The sequence below is a fragment of the Spermophilus citellus genome, assembly GCF_964194105.1.
Source record: "Spermophilus citellus genome assembly, chromosome: 4".
Taxonomy (NCBI): domain Eukaryota; kingdom Metazoa; phylum Chordata; class Mammalia; order Rodentia; family Sciuridae; genus Spermophilus; species Spermophilus citellus.
In genome coordinates, this window is record NC_138185.1 from 31,441,440 (window position 1) to 31,460,038 (window position 18,599).

The 18,599-nt window shown below is 35.5% G+C and overlaps 1 protein-coding gene across 6 annotated transcripts in view; it reads right to left on the reverse strand.

Moving 5' to 3' along the window:
• Positions 1-18,599, reverse strand: part of GPCPD1 (glycerophosphocholine phosphodiesterase 1) — a 57,269-nt gene that overhangs the window by 17,667 nt on the left and 21,003 nt on the right. For 5 of the 6 annotated variants that reach the window (XM_081288674.1, XM_081288673.1, XM_081288678.1 and 2 more), the window contains 11 exons: positions 17,612-17,653; positions 16,625-16,748; positions 12,732-12,963; positions 11,455-11,617; positions 11,002-11,134; positions 9,529-9,583; positions 4,973-5,065; positions 3,248-3,268; positions 2,398-2,475; positions 1,640-1,679; positions 184-245 (listed from right to left, as the gene is read on the reverse strand). In XM_081288674.1, the coding sequence (XP_081144800.1) occupies positions 184-245; positions 1,640-1,679; positions 2,398-2,475; positions 3,248-3,268; positions 4,973-5,065; positions 9,529-9,583; positions 11,002-11,134; positions 11,455-11,617; positions 12,732-12,963; positions 16,625-16,748; positions 17,612-17,653 (1,043 nt within the window). The remainder of the gene's footprint in view (positions 1-183; positions 246-1,639; positions 1,680-2,397; positions 2,476-3,247; positions 3,269-4,972; positions 5,066-9,528; positions 9,584-11,001; positions 11,135-11,454; positions 11,618-12,731; positions 12,964-16,624; positions 16,749-17,611; positions 17,654-18,599) is intronic. The other variant, XM_081288677.1, reaches the window with a different exon arrangement.

The following is an 18,599-nucleotide window of genomic DNA, read 5'->3' on the forward strand; positions in this document are numbered from 1 at the left end:
ATAAAAAAGCAGCACAAGTATATCACACAAAAGTACACCTTCTAGAAGCACCAATGATAACAGATTTGCATTAATCACATTATTCACACCATCTTTTTAGTACCCATTTAAAAGAACAAAATAAATTGTTCAGGCAATAAGATTAATGAGATAGACTTGTCCTAGTTTTCCTCAGAAACTTACCATCTTAAGAGAAGGAAATGGTTGATTTTCAGAAAAGGAATTTTCTTCCTCAATCACAGATTCTGAAATTTTAAATAACAAAAATTTAGTAAATAAAATGCCATTGTATCACTAAGATTTTTTAAACTCTAAAAAAGTAGAATGAACATATGCTGAAAGTATCATAAGGTCCTTTAATGTCTGAAACATCTGAAGTCTCCTGGATTGAAAAACTGCATATTCTAAACAAGCATCCCTCATAAAGACTAGTTTGCAACATGTAGTATAAACACCATAGTCTGGTCTCAAGAGTGATTGTTTTTTTAAACATTGGGGATTGAACCCAAGGGTACTCTTATCATTGCGCTGTTATGCCCAACCCTTTTTGAGACAGCATCTCCCCAAGTTGCCAGGCTGGACTTCAACTTGCCTATCTTCCTGCCTCAGCTTCCCAAATTGCTAGGATTACAAGTATGCATCACAGTGCCTGATCATAATACTATTCTTCTAAAAGTAGTCAAAAGCAATAATCAGTCATTTATCAATGGAATTGAGTTGTGTTATTTTGCTAAGATTTCTATTTAAAATATCAAAATCAGCTCAGAAATTAGATAAAATAATCTATAGATACCAATAAATCATCTTAAGAGATCTAGAAGACAATTTTGCTGAGAAAAAAATTAAAATATCAAACGTTTCTTAAAAAACAAACACAAATCCCAATTTATGTATATTTCAAAAAACTAAAAATAAAACTAAAACTAAAATAATGCAAATTTTTCCAGTTGAATAAATTAAAGGCAAAATTAGTTTTACAGTCATTAAATATCTGTAACACTATGCATTTATAATTATGCTTCAGAGATAATCTTTTAAGTCTTAAGCACCTCACAGTTTGTTCATAAAGGCATCCATATTGTTTAATAACACAACTGCAGACAAACTACTAAAGTGCCTATCAAATGTAGAACACTGTGAAAGTAGATCTCTAGAAATATGAAACTATTTTTCTACACGTGAGAGGCTTAATTAAAGAGCAAGAACATAAACACAAAGGATACAATAAGCCTCAAATGAATGGAAACCTATTAAACCCTAGGTGAGTAGAAAGCAAAGTGTAATTACAAAGAGATATGGCAGGCAACAACAAGCTTTGAGGAAATGGAGGCAGAGTGCTGAAGTAACCTGCCCAAGGTCATAGCTGATATTTGAGAGAGCTGGTTTCAAACTCTGGCTCTGTAGCCAAATTCTATACTCTAACCATAATGATTAGAACATTTGGAAAGATTTATAGGTACAAAAATTGTGAAGAATTCTGATGGCTTTGCTAAGAAAAATAACAGAATGGTTATTACACATGACATTTCAGTTAAAAATTAACACATGTATAGCCATCACATCTATAAAAATACATTCAGATGGCCCAGTATTTTATTCATTAAAATGACCATGAACAGGTTTCCATATTGGTGCATACCTTGTCGATCTTTAGATTTTAATGCAGTCACATGGGCAAGCTAGAAGACACAAACACACAACATGCAATGAGAAAAACAAATCCTGGTTTATGAAGAGATGGTTAATAGAACTATAACTTGAAAACTCAGGAATTTTGAAAATAATATAAAATGTAGAATTACAAGTTTATTAAGAATAAACACTACACTAATTATTTTATATACCTAAGGTCATGGTCATTTATATACCTAAGGTCATTTGATCATAAACCTAAGGTCATGATCAAATGCCCAGGTAGGGAAGAAGAATATAAAAATTCCTGAGTCCAGAAACTGCTCATACTTAACTATTTATGTATCTAATGAGAATGGAAAAAAGAATCATGTAAAACTACATGGTACAACCAAAAATACAAAGATCCTAATCAACATTTGTACAAAACCTACTATCAAATAAAAGGCCAACTATAAAACAGAGACAGCCATAAAGAAAAGGGCTACTGCAGAACAAGAGCAATTTAAGATTATGAATGTGAAAGGCTAACCCCTATGGCCTACAAAGACTTATGGCCTAGTTCTTTCAAAAACAAAAAATCAATGACATCCACAAAAACTGTTAGAGAAAATGGAGGAATCAGCATCTTCCAAATCAGAGCAGAAAAGTAAAGCACACATTATGTATATTAACTAGTCAATCTTGTGTGCAGGAAAAACATAGCCATTTATCAGTAAGTAGAACTTATGAAATGGTAATTTACATTTATGCTACTGTTACTACCTTTAACAACTGGAGTTGGTCAAATGTTAGTTCCTTTACTGGAATTTCAAACAATTCAACTGGATCAGCATCAAACTTCTAAAAAATACAAAAAAAAAAAAAAGAGAAATGGGCCTGTTTCATTATTACTGAATGTTTCCTCTGGATATGCCTATAATTTCAATTAACTGAATAATAAGAGTAACTATTAGAAAGCCCCATGCAGAAAAATCATTTTTACCTAACATTACCTCCCAGTTTTATACTCTTGTTTTTTTAGGCGGTGCTAGGGATCAAACCCAAGTTCTTGCACATGCTAAGCAAATGCTTTACAAATGAGCCTACCCAAGTCCCTGGCTTTTTTTTTTTTCCCAAAGCAGGCAGGGAATGCAAGGACAGAAAAGCCTGTGGGGAGTAAGTTGTGGCACTGAAGACACAACTGAGGACACAAGGAACTGTCTGTCAGTCATCCTTTCCCCTGCTTTCTATCATGCTATATACTTTGTATTTGACATATAATCCATGCTACATGCCTAGGAAATCAACATGCAAATTTCTGTTTCTAAGTTTCTAAAACTTTTCAAATGTAAGTCTAGATAAAAATAGCAGCCACGCAAAGAAATTGCCATAACAAAACTGTGCAATTAGCTTTATAAGCAATACTATTTAATAAGAACTCAGATCTATCATGATTCCCCCACAAGCAAATATACTCTTCTAGATTTTAATGCCATAGCAAATATCACATTGTTAGAGGTACCACTGTTAGAGGAAATGAGTTGAGTACCTCCAATAAATAAATCACCAATTCAACAAACACGCTAGAAGTCATTAAGTACATATATATTTATTCATGTACACTGGTACGAACCTGTGTATGCCTAAAGTTTTTCTGGAAGGATACACAAGAAACTATTAAGAATAAGGGAATGAGATCAAGGAAAAGGGGAAAGGAAGATTTATTTTTTTCATTTCATAAACCTGAACTACTTGCATTTTTAAATAGACAAATAATTTTTATATGAAAAATGCCAGCTTAAAATTAAAATCAACCTAAAAATAATACATACTCACTACTTTCATTCCCCAACTAACTCATTCAGCTTCAACGTCAAAGCAAGACAGTCTGGTGAAAACTGGAGATCAGTAATACTCTTCACTAAATTTTTAATACTCTTCACTAATTTTTAGAGATGGTGTTCTCCCACAGCAAAAGCTACTTGCTCCATTTCTTTTTAATTATTCTACTTCTTTCTTCATCTGAATACATGTATCTCCTTCCTTCCCTCCCTATCCTGATCATAGCAACCCAATCCCCAAGAACTCTTAAATCCACTAGCAGGCAGACCCAGGTGCGTTGTCTTTTATACAACATATCTGGTACAGTGTTCTACATAAACTGGCCTTAATTTTAAACAAAATAAATTGAAAATGAGAACCAATATAATTGGAGGTGGGAGGAGCCAGGGAATGAACCTAGGGGGTGCTTACCCACTCAGTCATATTTCCAACCTTTTTAAAATTTCTTATTTTGAAAGAGGGTCTGAGTTGCTTGGGGCCTCAGTAAGTTGCTGAAGCTGGCTTTGAACTTGCAATCCTCTTTCTTGCCTCAGCCTCCCAAGCCTCTGGGATTACAGGCTTGAGCCAACACACCCAACTGAGAACCAATATAATTGAAAATGCAAAATGAACCTTCCTAGGTTAAGTTCCTGAGAAATCACTTTAGTTAATTTGTATATACTGAAGCTCAGGGATGAAAAAACAATGAAAATTTTGTTTGTACAATGACAACAAACTTTTAAAATTATATGGATTTCAAAATCTCATTCTGAATTCTGCTCTCCATAATATATGCCCTCTTCTCCAATCTCCCTTTCCCTACTATACCAATGGTCCACATTACTACTTCCCTTGACTCCAGTCTGTTTTTTCTGAAATTTCTATTTACTAAAAGATTAACCCTGAATTTTAGTTCTTGACATTTCCTTCTCAGCTAAAAAGTCTTTCATATTTCCCTGGCTCTTAAGTCCATTCCTTCTTCAATAGGACCTTCAATTTTTTTTTTTTTTTAAGAGAGAGTGAGAGAGGAGAGAGAGAGTTTTTTTCAATATTTATTTATTGATTTTTTTAGTTCTCGGCGGACACAACATCTTTTTGTTGGTATGTGGTGCTGAGGATCGAACCCGGGCAGCACGCATGCCAGGCGAGCGCGCTACCGCTTGAGCCACATCCCCAGCCCCTAGGACCTTCAATTTTTTACTGTGATTCCTCTTGTTTTATACCAAACTATCCTATAAATTTGAGAAAGAGTATAAAGCAAAAACAGATGGGGGCTTAGAAAATAAACACTGGTACATATACCACCTGGAATAAAAATATAAATTGAACAAAACAGAGACTCTACTTGAGGAAATCAGTACCCATCTCTTCGCTATCTTAAAGTTGCCAGAGCTAGAGACAGGAAAATACTGGCAATAATTCACTAAGAAATGAATTGAGTTGACTCCAGTTAATAAATAACTAAAAATATAACAAAGGTCCTCGTTTCACACCTTTTAGCTAACAATGAGTTTAAAATAAAGGAATTTCCACATACCTTCTTCATGGTCAAACAACAGGTGAGATCATGATATACCACAGGCACAAAGTCTTTTGAAAGGTGAACATCAAATTCTACAAAGGCTGCACCCTGACAGGAGGAAGCCAAGTATTAGAAAAACATTATCTGGTGTGTGATACATCTAAAAGTACAAAAACATTAAGAAGCTTAATGTTATCAAAACCACCCTAAGATACCATCTCACTCCAGTAAGATTGGCAGCCATTATGAAGTCAAACAACAATAAGTGTTGGCGAGGATGTGGGGAAAAGGGTACACTTGTACACTGCTGGTGGGAGTGCAAATTGGTGAGGCCAATTTGGAAAGCAGTATGGAGATTCCTGGGTAAGCTGGGAATGGATCCACCATTTGACCCAGCTATCGCCCTTCTCGTACTATTCCCTGAGGATCTTAAAAGAGCGTACTATAGGGATACTGCCACATCAATGATCATAGCGGCACAATTCACAATAGCTAGACTGTGGAACCAACCTAGATGCCCTTCAATGGATGAATGGATAAAAAAAATGTGGCATCTATACACAGTGGAGTATTACGCAGCACTAAAAATGACAAAATCATAGAATCTGCAGGGAAATGGATGGCATTAGAACAGATTATGCTAAGTGAAGCTAGCCAATCCTTAAAAAACAAATGCCAAATGTCTTCTTTGATATAAAGAGAGCAACTAAGAACAGAACACGGAGGAAGAGCATGAGGAAAAGATTAACATTAAACAGAGATGAGTGGGGGGAAGAGAAAGGGAGAGAGAAGGGAAAGCATATGGAAATGGTAGGAGACCCTCAATGTTACATAAAATTACATATAAGAGGTTGTGAGGGGAAAGGGGGGGAACAAGGGAGAGAATTGAACAACAGCAGATGAGGTAGAGAGGGAAGATGGGAGGGGAGGGGAGGGGGGATAGTAGAGGATAGGAAAGGTAGCAGAGTACAATAGTCACTAATATGCCATTATGTAAAAATGTGAGTGTGTAACCAATATGATTCTGCAATTTGTATTGGGGGTAAAAATGGGAGTTCATAACCCAATTGAGTCAAATGTATGAAAGATGATATATCATGAGCTTTGTAATGTTTTGAACAACCAATAAAAAAAAGAAGCTTAATGTTTACTGTAAAATTAATAGATCAGTACACAAAAACACCACACTAATTATTTAATACTACATATTAAGCAGTTTATTACCTGCCCCCCTCCTTTGTAAAAGCACAACTTTTACCTGGCCAAAAAGAGGGGTGGACATGAATCCACTGATAAACACCAAAGGGCATGTCAGTTAACAGTGACAGCATTCATGGGTATCACCTCTGCTACTGCAATTTGCAGAAATGGAATAAAATAGGAACCTAGAATACAGGGTTTCCCCTCCTTGCTGCCACTGCATACTTTAGCATTAGCTAGACCTCAGAGATGATATGAGTAAAGAGTAACCCAGAGACCCTTTGCTCTGCCTCCTAGTTCGCTTTCTTAGAAAATGTCAATAGTGTATTAAAGAAGCTACAACTATTCCTGAACAGATAAAACAAATCAGGCAACAAAAATGATGCACATGCCAAATGCCTGGATGGAGACGAAAACAAATTAGGAGGAAGACATGAATTAGCATTAAGAATATATTTTTAAAAGTCAGATTTGCTGGCCTTGGTGAGCACCTGTGATCCCAGCTACTCTGGAGGCTGAGGCAGAAAGACAGTGAGTTAGAGACTCACCTGGGCAATATGGTGAGTCCAATCACCAAAAAAAATCCATTCTATCCTCTGAATTAATGCAGATAAAGACTGAGAACATAAACTGACATGTAAATGTGTACATTCACCAAAAGTTGGGATCAAAGGAAGCAAGATTTGAGAATTCTGTATGTTACTGACTTGTGATCAACAGAAGTGTTGAGAATGGCTAGATACATTTCCATTCCTACAGTGCATCTAAGTCATGAAATGGTACCTATCTTCTCAGCACATATGATTACAACCAAAGGAGCTCAAGAATTTGGCTATGAAGTCTACTTCCTTGTTGATGTCTGAAGCAGAAAATGTAGCTACTTCTTATTAAAACACAAACCATTTCTACCAAACACAACAAACCCTACCACCATAAATAGTAACACCTACTTAACACTTTAATGTACATCTTTCTAGTTTAAATGTTTAATCATACATAGCTGTACATATCATCCTTCCGGGAAAAATTTTACTAAGAGATAAAATCTAATCCCAAAATTCATGTGAGCTTTAAGATATAATAACAGATTAAAACATCTTCAAAATTATGTTTTTTAATATTAAAGCAAGTTAATAAGCAATTAATAATTAAAATAAGACATTACCAAATGTGACCCATGTGAGTTATAAAGGATATTGTCAGAATATAGAAGGGTAAATGAAATCCTCCTTCCAAAAAAGCATGGAGACCCTGAAAATTCTTTAAACAGTCAATCACGTTTTTACGATTAGTTAGTTAAATGATACTTAGACTAGCTGGCTATAGTTAAATAAAACTGGTTCCAAATTATGAACTATATACCACAATATACATAAATAAGCGCTGTATTTACTTATTTATTTATTTATTTTGGTACTGGGATTGAACTGCTAAGATTATAGGCATGTCTTACCACACCTAGCAATTAGTATAATCTTTAACACAAAAATAAAACTACTAAAATTTTAAATATCAAACAAATTTAGGATGCCACGAATTATAAAATGTATCATTATTATAGTACTGGTGAGGATGCTTCCAGTTAAACCATGACTCAAAGATAAACCGTAGGGGCTGGGGATGTGGCTCAAGCGGTAGCACGCTCGCCTGGCATGCGTGCGGCCCGGGTTCGATCCTCAGCACCACATACCAACAAAAGATGTTGTGTCCGCCGAGAACTAAAAAATAAATATTAAAAATTCTCTCTCTCTCTCTCTCTCCTCTCTCACTCTCTCTTAAAAAAAAAAAAAAAAAAAAAAGAGGTCTATCAAAGATAAACCGTAAAACCTATTCCAATTTCGAGAGGTTAAGATATGAAAAGGTGGGGCTGGGGATGTGGCTCAAGCGGTAGCGCTCTCGCTTGGCATGCGTGCGGCCTGGGTTGGATTCTCAGCACCACATATAAACAAAGATGTTGTGTACGCCGAAAATTGAAAAATAAATATTGAAATTCTCTCTCTCAAAAAAAAAAAAAAAAAGAAAGAAAGAAAGAAAGAAATCTATGTAACCATTTACTCCCAAATGCCCATATGTCATCTACAGGTGATAAGCAGTAATAAACTCCTAGAAACTCATGAAAAGGAACAGAGCTGAGTCCATTGCTCTCAACTACTTACAAGAAGATATATAAAATTTAAAAAAAAAAAAAGATATGAAAAGGTCTGTCAGAAAATATGTTGGTTCACAAAAGTGATAAACACCCAATTACTTGCTGAACAATTTTTAAGAAGGCAAAGTTTAATTGATCTGGAGGACACTGAAACAAGTGAAAATACAAAAATAAGATCTTCCTCCATTTCCCCCTAGTTTAACTTCAGAACCTGAGACATTCTGGTCAGGCACAGAGGAAGGGGTGAAGGAGGAAACCCCAGGTTCTCAACTAAAAAATGTCAAACTGCAGGTGCTAAAAATCAGACTGGGAAAGGAGTTAAGAAATGTAACATAACCTGGTAAAAAGTAAATACCAGCTGGGTACAATAGCACATGCCTGTAATCCCAGTGTCTTAGGAAGCTGAGACAGTAAGACTGATTCCAAGTTCAAAGTCCCTAAAGCAACTCAGAGATATCTTGTGTCTAGATAAAATCTAAAACAGGGCTAGAAATGTGGCTCAGTGGTTAAGTGCCCCTGAGTTAAATCCCCAGTACCCCCCCGCAAAAAAAGGGGAATACAAGGGACCATGATGAACTTTACAGAGCCTGCTGGGGTGCACACAATCTGTGTACCACATTCTTAGGGCATAAGTCACAGCTGCCCTGTCCAACTCCTCATGCCATATTGCTGGTCAGCTGCTTTGATCCCAGGCCTCAGAGAGGAGTGTAGAGGAGGGAACAGAACAACCACTGAGATCTCAGAAAAAAGGTCTTGTGCCAGTAGGTTCAAACTCACCTCACATCTATTTATAATCTTAGTATATACAGTGGCCACCTGAAAGCAGTTGCCCCTTATATTATTATATACATAGCACCAGCTGCACATACACTGTTCAGTAAATAAATATTCCAATCTGGTTTTGACCTTTTAAAAAAAGTGAATACCTGAATAAATACATCGTTCAGACAGTAAATATCAATGCTTAGTGGAAATTTTTTTAAAGAAAACAACTCAAAATCTGTTAGATGAAAAAAAGATGCTTATGATCTTATTGTTCTCATCCCAATCTTTACCACGGATTGAAATATAATGCCAAGACATAGTCTTCACTTAGAAACATGTTCAAAACAAGCATAAATATTCCTCTTTAACATACTAATGCAGACTGGAGGAGATCGCCCTGAGCCACATTTTTCTAACTGAATAGCCCAAAGTATTTAAAGAAATAAAGGTTACTTACATGACTAGCAGCATTTCTTAAAGAAGCAATAGTATTTTCTTGAACTTTAGCCAGCCTGAAATAAAGAAACATGCTATCACAAACTACAAAAAAAGAAACAAATGTAAAAAAGTCAACTATTTTTTATTTGTCTTTTTGTGGTGCTGGGGATTGAACCCAGGGTCTTGTGCATGCAAGGCAAGCACTCTACCAACTGAGCATATCCCCAGCCCTCAACTGTATTTTTAACAATGGAAATAGTATTTATTCTATTTTGAAGCTAATTTTGCTATCCCCAAAATATGACTGTGGAAAAAAAAAAAGGACTCTAAATACACTTGGCTAATGTGTACATTTATTCCATAAATGAAAGCTCTAACAACTATAGATACTTATAAGCTGAAATATAGACACATGCTACACCACAACATATACTTCTCCTATAATAAGGATTTTTCCCCTTGGAACAAGTTAAGGTAACCAATTAAGGAAAACAATTGTTTTCAATATCATGAAAAAAGAGACAAGAAACTTGTTCTTTGAAATAAAACCTCCAGACTGTGGGGGAAACACTGATACACCAACAGGATAGAAGTATGAAAAGTTTATTTAAAGAACAAGAAAAAAAGGGAAGACAATTTACTTTGATGGAGCCTAAGGATGCTTCTTTCTTAAATGGTAGTTGATTTGTTTTATAGACTTAATCATAATCATGACCCCAAGTCCTAAAGCTTTCTCATCATCACTTTATTTATTTGGGGTGCCAGGGATTGAGCCCAGGGGTGTTTCACCACTGAGCCACATCTAAAGCCCTTTTTATTTTTTGAGACAGGGTCTTACTAAGACTGGCTTTGAACTTGTGCTCCTCCTGCCTCAGCCTCCTGTGTAGCTGGAATTACAGGCATGTGCCATAGCACTCAGCAGCAGCAGTTTAAAATAAAAGGAATGGAATTAAAACTACCAGTAGAAAGCCAATGGCAACAAGCTAGAGTACTTGTAAATAAATAAAACTCAAAACTAGAAGGAACAACCAACTGTACCAGGCTGAAATTTGTCTGTTGAGAAGAGATGAGGCATCTTTCTGATGAGGTGTTGGCTGAACAAATAAACACACCCTGAGTTTACTTAAACTTTCTTGGAGTCATGGATGCTTAACTAGGAGCAGAACACTAGGGAACATCCAAACCCTTCCATTTTAAAGAATGGCAATGTGCCCAAATCAAGAAAGACACAGATTCTCAAGAGCAAGCTTTACTTCCTGGCTTTGTGGTTCTAATGTCTTTCTCATCATCAATTCAGTATAATATCAAAGACTAATCAGAATCTTAGGAGATTAGAGTTGGGCTTTAATTATTTTGAATTGGTAATCCTGATTGTGAAATTACATTTAATTCCCCAGATGATAATAAAAGCATCATCTGACCCTTTTGTGGGTCAAACCAATCTAACCTTATGAACTACTGAATGCCAATTCTATGCAAATATTCAACCTACTGGGCAGTTGTTGTTGAGTTTCCTGCACCTCTGTGTCCAACATCCAGTGGTATTCTTGGCTTCCAATACTTAGAAAATGAAGATTTCATGTCACAGTTGTATCCTGGTAATGGCTTAATAATGATAAAGTCAACTTCCATAGGAAGAAAGAGGGAGGGATAAAGAAAAATGGTTAAAAAGTTCATTATGAGCTCAATGACATTTAAAAAGCACTTAAACCAGTTTAATTAATCTCTATCAAATAGAAAATAATCAAGTCAAAATTGATTCAAAGTTGTAGAAAATTTAATAAACATACTTAACTTCTTATTATATTAGTTAATCTAAATTCTTATGTTAATAATATAAATTATTAATCATTACTATTCTCAAATCCTCAATTTAGAAATAATGAAAAATTCTAACTTAACCTTAGCTTTACTTGTCAGGACTTTCCTATTTTTCTAAACTTACCTCTCACTTTGCCTATTGTTTTCCTGGAATTTCTGCTCATGATGGGAAGAGTAAGAATTCCAGCACTCTTCCCACTCTCCGCAATGGTGGATGATAAGAGACAGGCTGTGCCCACATGTCCAGGAAGGGCATCACCCTGAACTACATGTTCACTGAGATCTTCCTGAAAAAATGAGATTGAGACAGAATACTCTGAATTCTTAAATGTTTTAAATTCATGATCAAAGAACTCTCTTAAAATCAACTGATAGTCTATGAAGGACTGATGAGGAAGAAAACTTACATCCAGGTAATTTAGATAGCTTTTTTTGTTCTAAATGATATATTTTCTTCACTTCTGATCTAATATGTATTAGGTGAATATAAAGCACAGTCTGAAAATCTCTAAACACTTTACAATGAAAGACCAAGATATACTTCTAATGAATTATAATGTAAATTACGTTCTCTACAAACATGTCCACATGGTGGCCTCTAGGGATAGTAACTCCCAAGGAGACCAAGTGCCTGTTTACAGTTGGTATTTATCAGCCTTATCTATGAAAAAAAAAAAAACCAGTTGTTTCTAAAAATGCCAACCAAATGAAAAGTTAGGTGTTTAAGAGGTTTTTATTGGGATGGGTGGGAGAGAGGGGTACTGGGGATTGAACCCAGGGGTGCTTAACCACTAAACCATATCAAACTGTAGTAAGGACCTTAGGGAGGTACCAGGTATTATTTGTGAGAGCATCTGAACAGCTAGTGAGCTAACAAGTTTTAGTGTAAGTTAACACAAGTAGCTTTGGAAAGTTGGCAGCACTGATTCTGCATAATCTAGCACAAACTTTCTAACTAGATTACACATTTATAACACTGAGTAAAATTACATAGTCCACTGTCACAACAAATCCTCGTAATAAAACACCTCAGTGAAAGACAGATTTTTACCATGAAGAGGATTCAATAATGCTAATTACATCAGATTATCTGCCAATGGTCACACAGCCTTCCTGGCCCTCAACTTATCTTTGAAAGCTCCTTTAGATATACTTCATTTATATTTAGATTAAGAGGCATGGACAAAAACAAATCCAGTCTTGATTAAAAACATCAATTCTACTGCAGTTTTCTTAATTATTTTCCTAACAGTACTTAAAATTTGTCACCTCTGAGTTTTTTAAATCTGCTAAAATTATATAGGAGCCAACACCTGAAGAGTTCTTATAAATCATGGCTTTACACAAATCAGTAAGCTCATGCTTGCATTCTTTTTCAACACCTTCCCTAAAACTACTCACCTCAAAAAAATCAAAGATTAGTTCCAGGTTATCTGGTTCCATTGTCTGTATGCTATATTCTGTCCAGCGATCAGGCTGTAAGCCATAACCACACTCTGGCTGTGAATGCCTGCACTTGAACTCATTGTCACTTATTAAAGATATCTCCAAGGTATTGGACATTTTGTGAAGAACAGTGGGAGACACCCTATCATCATCATCTTCCTCTGGACCCTCTAGTGTAAGCTTTACCCTGAAAAATAGGAAAGAATAACGAAATGCAAAAGTGGCATAGAATATATAACTTCATAGAAATGTTACTTAAACCTAAGTGTCCGCTGGCCAGGGATATAGCTCAGTTGGTAGACTGCTTGCCTCACATGCATAAGTCCTTTGTTCCAATCCCCAGTACCACCAAAAAAAAAAAAAAAAAAAAGAGTGTTATTCCAACATGGTCAAATAACAAAAATAAGATTACATTAAGGCTACAAATAGATTAAGGCATTAGATGTGCTTTATCTACAAATATTTCTACAAGATATTAAAATGAGATAGGTGTCCATTATGCCTACACTAAGGTTGTTTTTTATCTTTGGATAGAACAGTACAAGTTTTTTTAATATCTTTTTTATTTTTCTTTAATTTTTTTTTTTTTAGTTCTCGGCGGACACAACATCTTTGTTGGTATGTGGTGCTGAGGATCGAACCCAGGCTGCACGCATGCCAGGCGAGCGCGCTACCGCTTGAGCCACATCCCCAGCCCCTTAATATCTTTTTTAATATCTTTATTTTACTTATTTATTTTTATGTGGTGCTGAGGATCAAACCCAGGGCCTTGCACATGCTAGGCAAGCGCTCTACCACTGAGCCACAACCCCAGCCTATGCCTTTTTAATAAAGGAAACAAATAATCCAAGAAGTCCTCTCACTGGGCTCACAGTAATGAAAACAAATACCAGTTATCCAGCCATAGGGGTCACAAAGATTGATCTACTCCCAATGAAAAAGCAATTACTTACACAAAATATGTGTAATACCAAAAGTAAATTCAATTCTGGAATATTTCTTGTACCAACTAAATCACATATAGATTAAACAATCTGAATGTTAATATAGGATGCAAAGTTATTATAGAGAGTAATAGGTAAACTACAACAATTTTTCATTTGACACTTAAATGAGATTTAATATAGAATGCAAATAATTACAATAGTGGCCCACCCTGACCTCCCTCCTCCTAATCACTGCTGAGGCTTTGTCTTTGTATTTTGCTGGGCTAGGGATTAAACTCAGGGCCTTATGCATGCAAGGCAAGCATTCTACCAAGTGAGCTACATCTCCAGCCCTGCTGAGGCTTTGTCTTAACAGTTTTTCCTGAGGTTTCAGACATATAGATTATTCCATTAATAATACTGTCTATAATCACTCAATAAAATCTAAAGTAGTATTTCAATAACACAAAAATCATCATCTTTCCAGAAAACAAATTGTCTTGGGAATGATTCTGGAAGATTGATTCTATTGATAAACCTGAAGGAACATTCTCCCCTGAGGTACATGAAGAAACTACAAATGGAAAGAAATTAGTAGGCAAGACAGTCATTTTTGAAAAATAAATAAACGAACTTAAAGGGACAGGACCTATGATAAAACTTAATTCATTTTATTTGTATTAAATGTTTTCGTCAAATAGCTATATATATGTTATACTCTGCCACAAAGAGACATCTCCATTGCTTTCCACTTGCTAGTATAATCAATCAAAAAGAAATGTGGGGGCCAAGTACAGTGGTGCCTGTCTATAATCCCAGCAGCTTGGGAGGCTGAGGCAGGATTATTGCAAGTTCAAAGAGAGCCTCAGCAATTTAGGGAGACTCTGTCTCAAAATAAAAAATTAAAAAGGGCTGGGAATGTGGCCCAGTTGTTGATTGCCCCTGGAGGGGGAGGAGGGAGAGGGAGGGAGAGGAAGGGGGGGAGAGAGAGAGAGAGACAGGGAGAGAGGGGGAGACAGAGATAAAAAGAAAAAGAAACAGAGAAGGAAAGAGAAAGAAAGAAAGAAAGAAAGAAAGAAAGAAAGAAAGAAAGAAAGAAAGAAAGAAAGAGAGAGAGGGAGGGAGGGAGGGAGGGAGGGAGGGAGGGAGGGAGGGAGGACTGTTTAAAACTTGTTGATAACAAAGTGCATGCTCACTATTTTATTCTAAAAATGCATAAGCTGGCCAGGTATAGAGGCACACACATGGAATCCCAGTAACACAGGAGGCTGAGACAGGAAAACAAAAAGGGCTGGGGACATAGCTTAATAATAGTGTGCCCCATAGTAGTAGAGTCCCCCTGGGTTCAATCCCTTGTAGCACAAAACAATAAATAAAACAAAGTATATAAGCTGTTGCCAAGTTTTTAAAATACTGAAATCCTCACAGATAAATTTTTATTCATTTGTATTCCAAATCAGATCCCAAACATTTGTTTTCCGTGCAGGGACTGATGCCAAGGGCACTTTACCATTGACCTACACCCCAAGTCCTTTTTATTTTGAGACAAAGTCTCATTAAATTGATGAGGCTGGCCTCAAACTTGCAATCCTCCTCCTGCCTTAGCTCTCCAACCCCATCACTGAGATAAGTGGCATGTGCTACCATGCCTAGCTATTAATTGCTTAACTGCATCCAAGGGAAAAAATAAAAGTACTAATAAGCTAACCAACCAAGGTTTTTCCTTATATTGTTATTTCTTTGTCTTATTCTGTTAGTCAGTTTACAGCTGTAATTTGCTTCTTTTAAAATAACAAGTAAGCAAAATACTAAAATATGTACAGATAACTATTAAAGAGTTTGAGGTCCAAAGGATCTTGTAGATTGACCATGTGGAGGACAAGGTACACACACCCCAAATCCTATACTCTATCAGAACAGCCAACACAAAGGGCTGTGAAGTGCCACCCACACTTTTCCTTGTCTATGATCGGGATAAAAGTGCTGTAATATTTAGACAGTTAAAATATTTAAGGACTTACAGACATCAGTATCATTATGAATGCTATTAAAAAGATAAACATCTTCAATTACTTTCAACCCACTCCTGATATCTTATTCAGAAAAAGCTGTGTTATACAATCAAGCTATGGTACATATTTCAGTCCCAAAGTCACAAAAATTCAAGTGTAGGGCTCCCTGCGTCTTAAGCCAGTTCACTCATAGATATCACAGAAAAAATAAGCTACTATTTAACCATTTACACAAAGCTTTATTTCTATCTCTAAAACTGAAGCAACTTTAAAAAAAAAATCTAGCCAGGCATAAGCACACGCCCATAATCCCAGCAACAACTCAGGAGGCTGAGGCAAGAGGACAGAGTTTTAGGCTAGCCTCAGCAACTTACTGAGATCCTGTCTCAAAGAAAAGAGAAAATTTAAAGTGTGGGGGAGAGGAGGCTGGGGATGTGCCTTGGTGGTTAAATGCCTCTAGATGTTCAATCCCTGGTACAAAAAAAAAACAAAAACTCTGAAACTGCTACCTTTCTTCATGGAAATGTTTCCATTTTCAAATCACTATAAAGTTTAAAACTCTGAAAGATTTCCAATAATTTTTTTCTACTTATGCTATTCCCTCCTCAGCACAAAATCATTTGTTATGTTCATTTTAAAACAAATTATTACTACACTAAGAAATGTTAAATGATAGAAATTACAAAAATACACAAGCTTAGAAACAAGATACTAACATAAATATATGTAACAGTAGTGATCTATGGGGGAAAAGCAATTCACTATCACAGATCTCTAGGATTATTAGAAAATGTGACAACAGCTGTGTTATTTTATTCTCTTAAAGGCTAAAACAAAATGGATCCAAACTCTACAGCATTCTTTTTTTAAAAGGGGGGGGGGGCTAAGTAATAAAAGCACATAGTCATACCTAAATCTAGACTTTTTAAATTTTTTCTTCGTTATTGAGACTGGAGGTTTTTCAGAATAATGCAAACGTAATCTTATTTCAGTCTGACACGTCAGCCACCCAGAATCCAGAGTTTCAACACCATCTGTCAAGAGTAAACAGAAAGAATAGTAATTATTTTAATGCTAGTTCAAATTCACATTTTAATACACTGAGGTTATAAAACACTGGCCTTGTCACACACCACCTCCAAAGTAAATATACTTGTAGCTTTAAATTTGTCATTAAAAAAGAACTTTTATATGATTGGAAGAATTTAAATGACTATTAACAATGAACTATTCTTTAACAACTTTAGTAAATTAAAGCCTTTTTATCAAATCCATTATTGAAGTAATCCATATCTACAATGAAAGAGAACATGTTCCAAAATGATTCCTAACATAGCAATTGTTCCATTAGGGATCATTACATTCCCAAAGTTCCATAAGAAACTTTTAGTTGAAACTACTTATGCCACTAGTCTGGGTTTGAGATATGAGAAGGTAAGAACAAAACTTTTACAGTTTTACAGATTCCTATTTATATATCCTGCCATAAAAAAAGTCACACAGGTGCTGGGGATGTGGCTCAAGCGGTAGCGCGCTCGCCTCGCATGCGTGCAGCCCGGGTTCGATCCTCAGCACCACAACAAACAAAGATGTTGTGTCCGCCAAGAACTAAAAAATAAATATTAAAAATTCTCTCTCTCTCTCACTCTCTCTCTTCTCTCACTCTCTCTTTAAAAAAAAAAGTCACACATTTGTAATAGTATTGTTTTACCAATTTTTAACTTGAATTTTATATAGAATACAATTTTCATAAATAACAAAGAAGCTGTCAACTAGACCTAAGGTTTTTCATCAACAGAACTTTTAAAATATGTGTAAATATATATATATATATATACACACACGTGTATACACACAAAAAACATCAGTGGACATTTCAAAATTCACTCTCACTTACTGTGGATTCCAAATTGTCCATCATCGATAATAATTTCATTTTCTAGAATTCAAGGAAAATAGAAGACATCGTTAAAATTCATAATGTTTAAAGAATGAACGACTGAGAAACTACCAACTTTAAGGACTGTTTTTCTACAACTTAAAAGCAGCATAAAGTGAATAAGCATATTTATTGTAGCCCTCTATAAAGAATTCCCCTTTAAAGAGACTAACAAGTAGTACAGTTCTTACAGACTTTGTCGTTATCCATGATAGCATAAGGAAGTGAAAGAAAACTCCACAGAGAGGTGCTCTAGAGGCACTGGGATGAACTTCTACACCCACCAATATACAAAACTAACACGTTGCTGGACAATGGTAACTCCTTGTGAATTTTCAAAACAAAAGTCTTGGCACAATTAAAATGCTTATTCTTGTGCAGTGCATATTCTGAACTTGTCTAAAATGTAATTCTCCTCAAATCCCAACTATAATCTGTAGCCAGCTAAAAGCTTTACAAACAGTATAACTTACCTGCATATACAGAGCTGTGAGGAACTACCAAAAAAAGAATAAATGCTAGCATATCCCCTTCACCTAACATTCAAATAAATGAGAAAAGCTTTGAGATCCAAGCCTCTAAATACTAATTGTCTTTCCCTCCTACTTCTCTTCCCATATTCGTTTAAACATGAGTTTGAAATACTTGTTCAAGTATTACAGTTGCTAGTGCAAATTTTCTGGTAGATTTCACACAGCTTGTAAGTTTAAAAATTACATAAAATATATTTCTTTCTAAAAGAGAAGAAACAAAATCATTTCACTTCTCACAATAAGACAATGTATTTAACTACAAGATGCTTCAAATGCAAATTACTTCTTAAAATGTTCAATACCTCGTAAGTTCCAACCTCAGTATGGGACTATTATAATTCTAAGTATACTACCATAAAGATTCTAATTTACACTATTAAAAATGCAATAAAACACATAAAAAGAAAATCCAA